Below are 14,579 nucleotides of genomic sequence, written 5' to 3' on the forward strand. Positions count from 1 at the left end.
GAGGGTTCTGTACTATCCAAGGTTTCAGGCATCCACTGGGGGTCTTGGAAAATATTCCCTGCAGATTATAATTAGCTTTAAAGTATATTTATTTATTTATTTATTTGCTTTATAGGACCAGATTATAATTAGCTTTAAAGTATATTTATTTATTTATTTATTTGCTTTATAGGGCTGCACCCACGGCATATAGAAGTTCCCAGGCTATGGGTTGAATCGGAGCTGCAGCTGCTGACCTACACCACAGCCACAGCAACGTGTGATCTAAGCCGAGTCTGTCACTTAAACCACAGCTCATGGCAAGGCCAGATCCTTAACCCACTGAGCTAGGCCAGGGACCAAACCCTCGTCCTCACGGCACTAGTTGGGTTCATTAACCGCTGAGCCATGAAGGGAACTCTGATTACTTATGTTTATTAATTAAAATTAATCCCCTGTATAAAAATGTTTCTTACAACTTAAATTTTATTTTTTTCAGCATCCATAATTTTCCCTCAGGATTTATGCAGTCCTGTAGTTGGAATTCCTTCTGCAGTATCTGCATATTTATTTTACTTGACTATTTTATTATTTTCTTTTATGGCCTCACCTGTGGCATATGGATGTTCCCAGGCCAGGGATTGAATCTGAGGCGCAGCTGTGATCAACACCATAGCTGTGGCAAGGCCAGATCCTTAACATACTGTGCTGTGGCGAGGATGGAATCTGTGCTGCTACAGAGACAACACTGGACACTTAACCCACTGTACCACAGGAGGAACTCCAGCATTTGTACATTTTAAATGAGATACTTCAAAAGCAGGAATGATTTGTCTACAATTTTAATGTAAATTGGTGATTCATCAGTTAAAAAAACAAAAACCACAAAAACAATTTAATGAAAACTGTCCATGTCCTAGCCAGAAAGTTAAAAATGGATTTCGGCAAGGTTGGAATAAAATGATCTTCAATTAAAGCTCCTCGCTTAAAGACATGGAAATAGGAGTTCCTGGTGTGGTGCAGGAGTTAAGGACCTGGTGTTGCTGCAGCTGTGGTACAGGTCACAGCTATAGCTCGGATTTGATCCCTGGCCTTAGAAATTTCATATGTTGCAGATGTGGCCAAAGAGGAAAAAAAGAAAGGAGAGAGATGTAGAAGCAAAATTTCCCTCTGCCAGCATTGTTCCCATGCCTGGGAATCACATCTCCTTGCTGGCACTTGCACTTCCCCTGGGCACGCTCAGGCTAGAGGGCCTGTCCAACTTACTACTTTACCTGAGGAACTGACTTTAAGGGGTTGATCTTTTTCATGATGAGAAATTCGGGCCTCTGCTGTTTCTTCCCTGGTCACTCCAAAGGTGTGCAGGAGATCTAATAAAATGAGGTTGGCCCCTGGCACCAGGACGAAAACAAAGAGCCCACCCCGCTCGGGTCACACACCCCCATGAAGAAGGGAGGGAAGCCCTGGCACATACTCACTTGTCCAATCTTCTTCAAAGCAATGCAGGAAGTGGAATCCCACCATGATGAGGGCGTGCAAGGAAATGAGAGCTATGTACATCTGAAACAGGAAAGCAGTGCAGACGCCATTGTCGTGAGAGTCTTCTGGCTAGGCAGGCTCCCACGGGATGCTCAGCACCTCCCACTCAGGAACCCTTAAGCTGAGGGTTAAGCAGGAGGAGGGCCAGAGAGGCATCTAGTGTTTTGCCCACTGGCCCCGTCCCCAGCCCGGGATCTGAGGTGAGCGGCCACTCACTGGGAGTGTGTGGTACAACAAGAGAAACAAGTGCCCATCACCAGGCATGACCAGGGCAGTCCTGGGGTTCCAGGCCGGCTGCTGCTCCTCACTTGAAAGGTCAGGATCCCTCCAGGCCTCACACTAAACACACTCCACCTACCTGCAGCTGAGGGAGGGTTTGCTGCCATCACCCAAACCGCCTTCTTTAGCCACTTAGACTGGACACCTGGCACAGAGGCCCAGAACACAGCCCTTGCTTATAGCTAATCAACTTGAGTCAATTTTCTAGATGCCCAAGTGAAGGGCTTAGCAACAGGCACTTGTTGGACCGAGGAGAGCTCTGGCAGAAAGGCAAAGGTCTACGTGGTCTGGCAGTACTCTCGCCAGCAGTAAGGAACACTGTGAGTGCTGAGAATTTTGGAAGGAACAAAGCAATCCATTGCTTCACAGAGGTGGGGGGTGGGTGGTAGTGGCAGAATCCGGAAGCTGACTTACTGTAAACAGGACGAAGTACTTCTGGTTGTTCTCGCCAACACAGTTATTGACCCAGGGACAGTGATGGTCCATCTTCCGAATGCACCGCTTACAAACACTGAAAGAACCACAAGGCAGAGGGTTAGGGCCAAGGGGACCCAGAACCCACGCTCTAGAGCCACTCCTCACAACTGGCCTCCTGGGTGCCACCTGGTGTTTTGATGCAGGTGTGTTGGAAGGGGCTTAGAAGGCAGGGCCAGGGCCCCACAGGGTCACAGTCATAAGAAACAGGGGGATGGTCATCCACCTCCAAGGCCTCTTGTTTTGCATAAAAATAGGCTGGAACCAACAAGGCTGAGAAAGAGGCTGCTCTCCTGAAGTAACAGTGGGAAGAGAATTTGGTTTACTGAGAGGATAGAGAGAAGCAGTTTTAAAAACATGACAGGATGAGATGGGATACAGCTGCTCCTACCTTCCCCCAAAGGCCAAGAAACTGAGGAGGGGCCCGGCTGTGTGGAACTTCCTGGGGGTGTGCTAGAAGAGTTCAGAGTGGGGTCAAGAGCAGCGTGTCACAGGGCAGCAGGAAGTCCCTTTCCAAGAACCTTTCAGCTCTAATATCCACTTAGCCCCAAACAGACAAGTCATCTGAGCTTAAGTTGCAAATTATTAATTTGTTATTGGGATCATTTTTGGACTGAGACCGTTTCAAGCTTTGATATTTGACAGCAAATGCCTTTCCTGCCCCTTTTTTTTATCAGAATCTGAAACAAGAGTACAAGGCTAAAGGGGGCTCAAAAGCAATTATTCCCAAAACTCAAGTTCAGGGGGACTCATTTGCCAATAGATGGGGCTCATTAAAAACTGTTCCTTGGAGTTCCTGTCGTGGCTCAGTGGTTAACGAATCCGATTAAGAACTATGAGGTTGCAGGTTCAATCCCTGGCCTTGCCCAGTGGGTTGAGGATCCAGAGTTGCTGTGAGCTGTGGTGTAGGTCACAGATGTGGCTCGGATCCCGCGTTGCTGTGGCTTTGGCGTACGTTGGCAGCTACAGCTCCGATTCGACCCCTAGCCTGGGAACCTCCACATGCTGTGGGTGCAGCCCTAGAAAAGGCAAAAAGACAAAAAAAAAAAGAATCATTCCTTAATCTTTTCTTTTTCTTTCTTTTTCGGCCTGCACCCATAGTATTCAGAAGTTCCTGGGCCCAGGATTCAACCCTCACCACAGCAGTGACAATGCCGAATCCTTAACCACTAGGCCACCAGGGAACTCCAAAATTGTTCCTTTTAATTCATTAAAATAGGCTCCCTAACATTTATCTTGGGGGCATTATTTGTTCAAAATAGTATGAAATACTGTATACAAGCTTGGAAATAATTGAATTAGATTTCTCTTGGGAAAGTTCACACCAGCTTTTCTCTCCACAAGTTTTCATCACTAACTTTGTCTTGGGTTCTCACTATAGTGCATAATGGGCTGTGGTGGGTGGACTCTGGAGGGAGGGTTGGCTCAGTGGCCTGATGAGAGGAGAAGGCTGTTTTGTGCTCACACAGGGTGCTCATCAAGCCCTGGCTGACCCAATGACAGGGCAGGGACTTGCAGAAGGAGCTCCTCTGGGCGTGGAGGGTGGAGGCCAGCTGTTTCTAGACTGCTGGCCAGAAAGCACAGATCTCAAGGAGGGCTCGCCCATACCTAAGCAGGAGGTGTGGCCCTATCTGAGCATATCATGAGCTCTGGTAGCATGGCAGACCTGGGTCTGCTGAATGTGCTCAGTTGAACAGGCTGAACACAGGACATAAGCACTGTTATGTTTCACTTTTCCCTTAAAGTGAGACTAGATGCTGGGCCTGGCTTAGACGAGTGGTGGAGTCAGTTTGGTTTCCAACCTTGTTTTTTCAACAACTTCAAAACGTCGAAAACACAGGTATATGGGGAATGGGCCCAATTCAGAGATACTAGCCCAGCTCTAGACTTTCCCTGGGAGCCAGAAAGGAAAGCCGGGTACCAGCAACTCCATTACCTGGTCAATCTCTCTCTGTGTGGATGTTACCAATTTGAATGAATGAATGAATAAGTTAATCGTCACTCCCAGTGTACAATCTTGAAAGCAAACAGGTAGGCCGTAAAGAGTGAGCTGCTCTCTTGCATCCTGGGCCTCAGCCACCACATTCCCACCATGGAGCCATCCCTGTAGCCCATTTCTTGCATGCCTTCCTCAGCTCCCTGTCTCGGGAATTCCTGAGGGTAACCACCTCCCTGCTCTGGGCTCTAGAGGAGTTTCTCTTCCACTTGTACTTATTTGTAAAAGGGGTTTCAGGTGGGTGCTCTGCGGCTGCACCACTCTTCAGCAACAGAGAGGTGCCAAATGGCCTGACATCCTCTGAAAGCTGTCTAAGAGATCAAGCAAGCACTCACAGCAAATCTGACCTTTGCTTTCCTCTCCCAGCCTCTCTGAAGAGGCCAGGTGTGAACATTGGGAAGCTGGGTTTCACAATGGACCAAATCTCACTGGGCAGCCGAAAAGCTGTCCAGAGTACTAGTCTCTGAGTTTCCTATTTGCAAAGACAGAAAATGCCATGATCGCACCTCTCCCCTCTGGCTTATGGAGTTGTTCAGAAGCAGGCTCCTGGGCATGGTGTTGGCGCATGTGGGTGAAGAAGGTGCATCCACGCATGTGTTGGAGGCACTGTCCAGAGGTGCACTCACCCACAGCTCACAAAACACCCCACCTGAAGGGCTCTGGGACTGTGGCCTGGGGAGCACCAAGGGCAAGGCTTTGGGGTGGTTCCCCGAGCGGACCAGTGAAGGATGCTCCAGGTCCAGGTGGTGACTGCCCACACCGTGCCTGGCCATTTTATCTCAGGCACCATCCCTCATGGGGAGGAAGAAAAAGTGTGGGCCTTTTACCATCCCTGACACCCCAGTGGGGACTCAGCCACCTCAGAGCCAGCCCCTGTGGCATGGTAGGCAAGGGGCTCGGCATGGTGTCCTCTCCCCAAACACAGTGAGGCACCTTAAGCACAGCGGCCCCGGCAGTCCCCTGAGCCCTTCCCCACTCTTGCCTCCTGGTGAAATCCACCTTCTCTGGGGCTCCTCCGTGCAATCCTCTCTTACACCAGCTGCAGGCCCCTGGGATCAACCAGTCACAAATCCAGCTCTTTTGGGTGTGCTGGGGAGTCTGTTAAATCAAAACTGTGGGCCCCCAGATGGCTACCATAAGCCACCACAAAGGAGCAGTTGTCAGCACACATTTCCTGAGGCAGGAATAGGCAACGCACAGGCATCCTCACTCCAGTTCATCTGAATCAGCAGCTCATGTTTTGCTCAAGCTGCTTTGTTTACTAGCCCTCAAGAATACCTCCCTTGGATCATTCTGGGGAGAGAGGCGAAGAGGAGGTGGTGACGAAAATGCCAGGCGGTGGGGGCTGCCAAAGGCTGGAAGAAGAAAAAGAACCAGTGTGGTCACCCGAGTTCACACCTCCCTGTTTCTGGTCCAGCCTGCATAAACCCAGCATGTCCACATCTTCCTCTACACGCTGGGCTAGTGACTCACACAGTTATTCATATTTACCCGACAAGCTGGGGAGGAACAGCCCTTTTTACAGAGGAGAAAGCTGAGGCTCTGAGAGATGCAGTACCTGGCCCACAGTCCCCCAGTGTGGCAGGGACAGAGCTGCTTTTCCAACTTCAAGGCCAGAGCCTGGTCCACCACACTGGGATGCCCTGAGGAATCATATCATTCAGGTGATGAAAAGGGCTGGTTTCCCAAGCCTCAGGGTGGCAGAAAAAGGCAAGACCTATGCCACCACCTCAAGCACAAGAAGAAAGCTTTAAATTAGTTCCTAACACAGATCTCAGACAGGCTGGTCCAGAGACTGAAAACCCCACAGGGGATGGCAGTTCCCACAGGCCCTGCCCAAGCTCTTTGGCTCTCAACGTCATGAAGTGGCAACTAGGTGGGGAGCTCTCCAGATCACACTGAGAGCAACAGAAAAACATACATATGGTTGTTATACAAGTACTCCCAAACTGGAGCTCTAGTGGAAAGAGCCCTGAACTCAGAGCCAGAAACACCAGGACCCAATCCTATTTCTTGGAGTCAACAGCTGTGTGACGTGGGAGCTGCCATTTGAGCCCCCTGAGCCTTAATTCCTCATCTAGGGAGAGTCATTCCTATGGCAAAGCCATCTCTGGGGGTGACCATAAGGAGGATGACAACAAGATGGGGTGGGCTGAGGTGCCCGGAACACAGCTTGCATCAGGAGTTGACCAGGGGTCTAGAAGTTGAGATTGACTGTCCTCTGAGAGGTGGACAGTGAGGCTCACACAGGAAAACCACCTTTCAGCTGCTTAGATCTCTCACAAAACCCAGATGTTCCACAGCCTCAGGCTGATGGGGGTTCCTCCTGATCTCAGGTCCACAGCCCCGCCCCACCTAAAATGCACACCAGTCTGGAAAAGGGACCAAGTGATGCATGTACTTCTGTAACTTAGTGTTTAAAGTTCCCCTGTTTTGATAAAGTACAATGTTTATTAGCTAGATATTTTCTTCTTGAGAAGACTCAAAATAGCAAAGAAATGTGAAATCCAAAAGGGAAAATTCACCACAGATAAGATGGGTGTAATGGCTTTTTTTAGCTGAATTCTATAACTGCCAAGACCTCTAGAGGTTTTATTTTAAAGAAAAGTCTCTTCGGGAGTTTCCGTCGTGGCGCAGTGGTTAATGAATCTAACTAGGAACCATGAGGTTGAGGGTTCGATCCCTGCACTTGCTCAGTAGGTTAACGATCCAGTGTTGCCATGAGCTGTGCTGTAGGTTGCAGACGTGGCTCAGATCCCGCTTTGCTGTGGCTCTGGCGTAGGATGGCAGCTACAGCTCCAATTGGACCCCTAGCCTAGGAACCTCCATATGCTGTGGGAGCGGCCCAAGAAATGGCAAGAAAAGTCTTTTCTTTCAGAGACAACCCCTTCATTTCCCTGTAAAACTTAAGTGAAATCAGATCCGCCTCTTAAACGTGTCAGGAGCTAGACAATCACAGATTGATTTTCTAAAGCTTTGCCCCACATGCCCTTAATAAAATAATAAGGCTGCGAGGTAAGAAGAGCAGGAATCTGCTCAATTTTACAAATCTGGAGACAAGCAAGGGCCTGGGCAGGGTTTTCTGGCGAGTGTGGCAAAGCCGAGTCACGGGACAGGTGTGCTGAACCAAATCAATTGCCCTTTCTCATCTAGGGAGCCCACAGAGATGGGCAAGGGGAGACACAGAGGTCGTCCTGTGCCCAGAGCGGGGCACATTCAGAAGTCCTGTTGCTCATGGCACCCATGGTGGGAGTGGGTGAGGGTTGCTCCAGAGTGTGTGTGAAGGAGATGAGGAAAGGGACGGGGAGGAGGAGAGTCTGGTGGGCACACGTGTACCTGCAGTGGTGGGCTCGGTCAGGCTTGATGCTGCAGCATTTGGGACACTTGTACACCACCTGCCCGGGCTTCAGCTGTAAACTCTCGATGAATTCTTTAGTGGCATTTCCTTTGGGTACTGCCCCCTGTAAAAGAGAGGAAAGGTGTCAGTGCCAGGCTAGGGGTTCCCTCAATTCTGACATACCACAGAGGCGATGGTCACTTGAAAGCAGCAGCTCCACACACAGGGACAAGACATGTGGGCTCTGTTCAGAGTTAGGCCAACAGTGATGATAATTTATTTGACAAAGAATTTCCCTGAGGAAAAGTGAATGGTTTTCTACTGGACAGTTACATTGTTCCTGATGATTTCCTATTCTCATTTTACTAAAACTGTTTTCACTGAATGCATTCTCTCCTATGTAAATATTTACATAGGAAATAGGTGAGGATTTGACTCATCAACTACTAGTTTGGCCTGCATTAGATTTTCCAACGATGACTTCCCATGCGAATGCAAATTTTCATTGGTGAGCATCACATCTAATGGTCTGGTTTTCCCAGGTCAAAATTCACAGCTCCGAATGTTACTGGGTTGTTTAAATTGGAATCAATCAAGATTTATTTAATTTTTTTTAACCAGTCTTATTGTTATGATTGGTAATCTCTGTTTAGTTGTTACAAATCCACAGGCAAGTGTGAGCCGCTGCCCTTAGATGTTCCACCAAGATGCTAAAAACCAGACATGACTCAGGATAATGATCACCTCTGTGGTGGTGGAGAGGCTAGGAGTGGCATGAAGTGGGGGTGGGGAGGTAGGGTTTATAAAGAGGCTAACCTCTCTTTGTAATTTTTTTTTTAACCGTAAGTTTTATTGAGACATAATTGCTAAACAGCACTGTATAAATTGAAGGTGTAGATCACAATGACTGGACTTAAACTGTCTCTGTGATGCTTTATTTATGAAGCTGGGAGCTGAACACATGCATGGTCATCATATTATCCTTTGTACCCTTTTGACTGTCAAGTGTTTCACTAAAGTTTTCCCTAAAGTTGAAAAGAGAAGTAGGAAAAAAAAAATCTGGTCTGCAAAATACAGTTCAATGCCTCAAGAGCCTATCATAGAAATTACTTTATTTAATTTTAATTTTATTTTAGACTTTTTAGGGCTGTACCCATAGCATATGGAAGTTCCTTGGCTAGCAGCTGAATCGGAGCTGCAGCTGCTGGCCTACACCACAGCCATAGCAACTCAGGATCTGAGCTATGTCTGTGACCTACACCGCAGCTCACAGCAAGGCCGGATCCCCAACCCACTGAGCAAGGCCAGGGATTGAACCCACATCCTCATGGATACTAGCTGGGTTCGTTACCACTGAGACATGATGGGAACTCCCTATCATAGAATTTTAAAGCAAACAAATCTTGATAGGCAAGGACTATATGGTATGTATAATGCCATTTAGGATATAGTTTTGACATTGAATATGCCATAAAAGTACATAGCTATTGATATAGGGAGCACCTATGATAGACTAAAGGGTAAAGTAGACTCCCAAATAGGATGCAGACTACAAGCCTATTTTGGTAAAGATTTTACACACACATATACAAATACATGCCAAAGTACTAATGGTTATCACAGGTAATTTTTATTTTCTTGACTATATTTCTTATGAATATGTGGTTTTGCAGTAAGGATAAAAGACTTAATTAAAAAACATGCAGCAGAGTTCCCACTGTGGCTCAGCAGGATAACGACCCAAGGTAGTCTGTGAGGATACAGGTTTGATCCCTGGCTTCACTCAGTGGGTTAAGGATTTGGTGTTGTCACAAGCTGTGGCACAGGTCACAGATGTGGCTCAGATCTGATTCCACCCCTGGCCTGGGAACTTCCACATGCTGCAGGGGCGGCCATAAAAAGAAAAATGCAGCAGGAAGATATAGGAAGGATGAAATCAAAATTAAAAGTAATTACTTAAATAAGCCAGTGTACAATTCATAAAGGAAAAAAATACTATTTGTGAAAGCAATGATGAACACGAGGAACAGAAAAAGATGGACATGGAGATGTAAAAAAGGACATCAAAATCATAAAATGTGGGGAAGGAGAGTAAGAAAATGTAGACTCTTTTTAGAATATGTTTGAGCCTATATGATTACAAGTCTAAACCAAGCAGATATAAGAAGGGGTTAACATACTGAAAAAAAGGGCAACCACAGATCAGCAACAAACAACAGATTTGCAAAAAAATAAAAAGAGAACAAAAGCATAAAATAAAAAGAAATCAGCAAAGCTGCAAAAAGAAAAAAAGGGAACAAAGAGGAAACATCAAATTCATTGGGAAAAAAAGGTTTAAAATGGCAATAAATACATAAATACCAAAAATTATCTTAATTATCAATGGACTGAATGCTCCAGTCAAAAGAAAGAGTGTTCGATTGGATAAAAAAGAATAAGAGCCTATAATATTCTGCTTACACGAGACACACCTTAGGGCAAAGGACTCATAGATTGAAAGTGTGTGGATGGAAAAAGATATTTCAAGCAAATGGAAATGACAAGAGAGCAGGAAACACAACATTCATAACAAACAAGATACACTTTATTTATTTATTCATTTAGTCTTTTTGCCTTTTCTAGGGCCGTTCCCACAGAATATGGAGGTTCCCAGGCTAGGGGTCTGATCGGAGCTACAACTGCTGGCCTATGCCACAGCCACAGCCATGTGGGATCTGAGCAGTGTCTGCGACCTACACCACAGCTCATGGCAGTGCTGGATCCTTAACCCACTGAGTGAGGCCAGGGATTGAACCTGCAACCTCATGGTTCCTAGTTGGATTCGTTAACCACTGAGCTGCGATGGGAACTCCAAGATACACTTTAAAATAAAGGCCATAATGGGGTTCCCATTGTGGCGCAGTGAAAATGAATCCAATTAGGAACCATGAGGTTGCAGGTTTGATCCCTTGCCTCACTCAGTGGATTAAGGATGCAGTATTGCCATGAGCTGTGGTGTAGGTTGCAGACATGGTTCAGATCTATCGCTGCTAAGGCTGTGCCCTAGGCCAGGAGCTATAGCTCCCAATGGGAACCTCCATATGCTGTGGGTGAAGCCCTAAAAAAGCAAAAAAAAAAAAAAGGCCATAAAGAAAGATAATTGAAGAAGTACATTACTTAATAATGAAAGGATCAATACGAGAAGAGGATACTACACTCATCAACACGTATGCACCTAATACAGGAGCACCCGAATACAGAAAACAAATACTAACAGACATAAAAGGAGAAATTAATGGGAATACAATGATAGGAGACTTTAACATCCCACTCAAATCAGTGGACAGATCTAGACAGAAAATTGATAAGGCAACAGAGATCATTATGACACAATAGAACAGACTTGATATATTCAAAAAATTACACCCCCCCCGCCCAAAACCAAACCCAGGATACACATTATTTTCAAGTGCACATGGAACATTCTCTAAGACTGACCACACACTAGGGCACAAAGCTAAGCTTAACAAATTCAAGAGGTTAGAAATTACTTCAGGCATCTTCTCTAACCACAACAGCAAGAAACTAGAAATCAACCACAGGAAAAGAAAGGAAAAAAACATTGAATATGTGGAGACTAAATGACATACTACTAAAACAAACAAACAAACAAACAAAGGTTCAATGAGGAAATCAAAATGAAAATTAAAAAATACCTTGAGACAAATGACAATGAAAACACAATTATACAAAATCTATGAGATGCCGCCAAAGTAGTTCTTACAAGGAAGTTTTATAGTGGTACAGGGCTTTCTCACGAAACAAGAAAATCTCAAACAACCTAACCTACCACCTAAAAGAATTAGAAAATAAAGGACAACAAAACTTAAAGTTAGCAGAAGGAAAGAAATAATAAAGATAGGGAGGAAATAAAATAGAGATTAAAAGAACAATAGAGGAGTTCCCATTGTGGCTCAGTGGTTTACAAACTCACCTAGTATCCAGAGGATGCAGGTTTGATCCCAGGCCTTGCTCAGTGGGTTAAGGATCCAGCATTGCCATGAGCTGTGGTGTAGGCTGCAGATGCAGCTTAGATCTGGTGTTTCTGTGGCTGTGGTGTAGGCTGGCAGGTATAGCTCCAATTCGACCCCTAGCCTGGGAACTTTCATGTGCTGCAGGTGCAGCCCTAAAAAGACCAAAAAAAAAAAAAAAAAAAAAAGAACAATAGAAAAAAAAATCAATAAAAACAAAGAGTTGGTTCTTTGAAAGGATAAACAAAATTGACAAATCTTTGGCCAAGCTCACCAGGCAGAAACAAGAAAGACCAAATAAACAAAATAAGAAATGAAAAATCAGAGAGTGATCAAGATGGTGGAGAAGTAAGACATGGCACTCACCCTCTCCCACAAACACATAAATAAACCCCCCCATCTATATGCAGAATAATTTGCACAGAACATCTACTGAACACTGGCAGAAGACCTTAAACCTCCAAAATGGCAAGAAACCCTCCACATAACTGGATAGAACAAAAGGAAAAAAAAAAAAGGAGAGAGAGAGAGACAAGGAAAAAAAAAGGAATCATGACAGAACTAGCACTCCTGAGAAGGAGCTGTGAAAGAGGAAAGGAATCCTCATCCTGGGAAGCCATGTAACTGACTGGGAGATCAGTCAAGATGGAGGGACTTCAGAGCCTTGGAGAAAAGTGCAGTAGCCCAACTGAGGAGGGCAAAGCAATGAGAGAGCAGCCTAGACCATCAGTACCACTGCCCCCAGACACCACAGTTTGAGACATTTGGGAGGGGGCTGGGAGCTGAGCTTTAGGCTTTGGAGGTCAGTTCTGGGGACGGGACTAGGGTTGGCTGTGTGGAGACAGCCTGAGGGGCAAGGGAGGGGTGCACCATGGGCTGCAGAGTGCACAGTCAAGAGAGCATGGTGGGAGGAGGCCTGGGCCTGCAGGAGAAGCAAGGCGCCACTGTTGGAGAGAGCAAGAGGAGGAGGGGCAGGACTGACATAATATCTTTCTCTGTGCACATGCAGACTCTTGGGTGGTGGAGCACCTCTTGCACAGGCTACAGGCAGCAGGACACCTCGTGCATGGACTATGTGTGGCAGGGGCAAACTGCCGCAGCCATCTCAGACTTCAGAGGTGGGCGTGGCCCACCACCACTAGGGGTCTGTTAACAGGCACCACTTGCAGCCCAGTCACCTCAGAGGTGGCACAGAGGAGGGCACTGTAACCGAGTGCCACCATGTGCTCACCCTGGACACACAGCCCTACTGCTGCCACTGCCGAAGGCTCTGGGTGCTGCCTACACCTGAGAGTAGCCTGCACCACCTCCACATGGGTCCTTGCCATTGTCAAGGGCCCAGCAACCAGTTACTGGCTACAGGCCCTGCCCACTGCCTCCATCTTCCAGGAATCATGCACAGGCCATACACCAGCACACCCCCTATCAAGAGGATAATGCTCTGTGGATACTGAGGAAAGAGACAGCAAGCATCCAAGCCAAAAGCAGCCCTCATGCCACAAAAAAAAAAAAAAAAAAAAAAAAAAATAAAAAGAAAGAAAGAAAGAAAAAAAGAAAAAAAGAAAAAAAAAAGTAAGCCCTCACAAATACCTGGGGGCACTCTCACATATAAACAGCCCTCCAAGACTACAGTAGCTGTTTTCCCTAAACTTTCAGAACAAGAAAAATATATGCAAAATGATGAACCTCAGGAACCATTCCCAGTTAAAAGAACAGGAGAATTCACTTGAAGGAGGAAACAATGAAGCAAACTTCTGCAGTTTAACAGACATTGAGTTCACAAAAGAATCAGTGAAAACTGTGAAGGGATTAAGAGCAGATATGAAGGAATTAAGAGCAAATATGAACAGTAATATAGATCGCTTTAGAAAGAAACTAGAAAATATAAGGAGAAGCCAAGAAAAATTAGGAAATTCATTTGCAGGAGTTCCTGTCATGGCTCACTGGTTAATGAAACTGTCTAGTATCCATGAGGACACAGGTTCAATCCCTGGCCCTGTTCAGTGGGTTAAGGATCCAGCATTGCCATGAACTGTGGTGTACGTCACAGACGTGGCTTGGATCTGGCATTGCTGTGGCTACAGTGTAAGCTGATGGCTACAGCTCCGATTTGACCCCTAGCCTGGGAACCTCCGTATGCTGTGGGTGCTGGGCTCCCCCCCAAAAAGAAAGAAAATTCATTTGCAGAATCACAAGCTGAGTTAAAGGCATCCAAGAGCAGAATGAATAATGCAGAGGAACAAATAAGTGACTTGGAAGATAGAATAATGAAAACACACAATCAGGACAGCAGACAGAAAAACTAAATGAAAAAAACATGAAAGCAATATGAGAGATCTATAGGATAATATAAAGCGGACCAATCCACGCATGATAGTGATTCCAGAAGGCAAAGAAAAAGAAAAGGGGCCTGAAAATATATTTGAAGAAATTGTGGCTGAAAACTTTCCAAATCTAAAGGAAACGGATACAGGAAGCACAGAGGGCCCCAAAGAAGCTGAACCCAAATAGGCCCACACAAAGACATATTATAATAAAAATGGCAAAAGTTAAGGAGAGCACCCTAAAGGTACCAAGAGAAAAACAAAAAGTTAATTATAAGGGAACTCACATAAGGCTATCAGCTGATTTCTCTATAGAAACACTACAGGCCAGAAGAGAGTGGTAAAATATATTCAAAGTTCTAAAAGAGAAAAATCTGTAGCCCAGAATACTCTACCCAGCAAGTATATCATTAAAAATAGAAGGAGAGGGGAGTTCTGTCGTGGTGCAGTGGTTAACGAATCCGACTAGGAACCATGAGGTTCCAGGTTTGATCCCTGCCCTTGCTCAGTGGGTTAACGATCAGGCGTTGCCATGAGCTGTGGTGTAGGTTGCAGACGCGGCTCGGATCCCGCATTGCTGTGGCTCTGGTGTAGGCTGGCGGCTACGGCTCCGATTCGACCCCTAGCCTGGGAACCTCCAT

At 45.9% G+C, this 14,579-nt stretch overlaps 1 protein-coding gene across 6 annotated transcripts in view; it reads right to left on the minus strand.

Moving 5' to 3' along the window:
• Nucleotides 1-14,579, minus strand: part of ZDHHC3 (zinc finger DHHC-type containing 3) — a 76,205-nt gene that overhangs the window by 18,226 nt on the left and 43,400 nt on the right. For 4 of the 6 annotated variants that reach the window (XM_021071752.1, XM_021071750.1, XM_021071751.1 and 1 more), the window contains exons 3-6: nt 7,604-7,728; nt 2,212-2,308; nt 1,458-1,539; nt 1,254-1,349 (exon numbers count right to left, since the gene is read on the minus strand). In XM_021071752.1, coding sequence (XP_020927411.1) covers nt 1,254-1,349; nt 1,458-1,539; nt 2,212-2,308; nt 7,604-7,728 — 400 coding nt within the window. The remainder of the gene's footprint in view (nt 1-1,253; nt 1,350-1,457; nt 1,540-2,211; nt 2,309-7,603; nt 7,729-14,579) is intronic. The other 2 variants (XM_021071753.1, XM_013981553.1) reach the window with 1 other exon arrangement.

The sequence above is a fragment of the Sus scrofa genome, chromosome 13 (genome assembly GCF_000003025.6).
Source record: "Sus scrofa isolate TJ Tabasco breed Duroc chromosome 13, Sscrofa11.1, whole genome shotgun sequence".
In the NCBI taxonomy this organism is placed as follows: Eukaryota; Metazoa; Chordata; class Mammalia; order Artiodactyla; family Suidae; genus Sus; species Sus scrofa.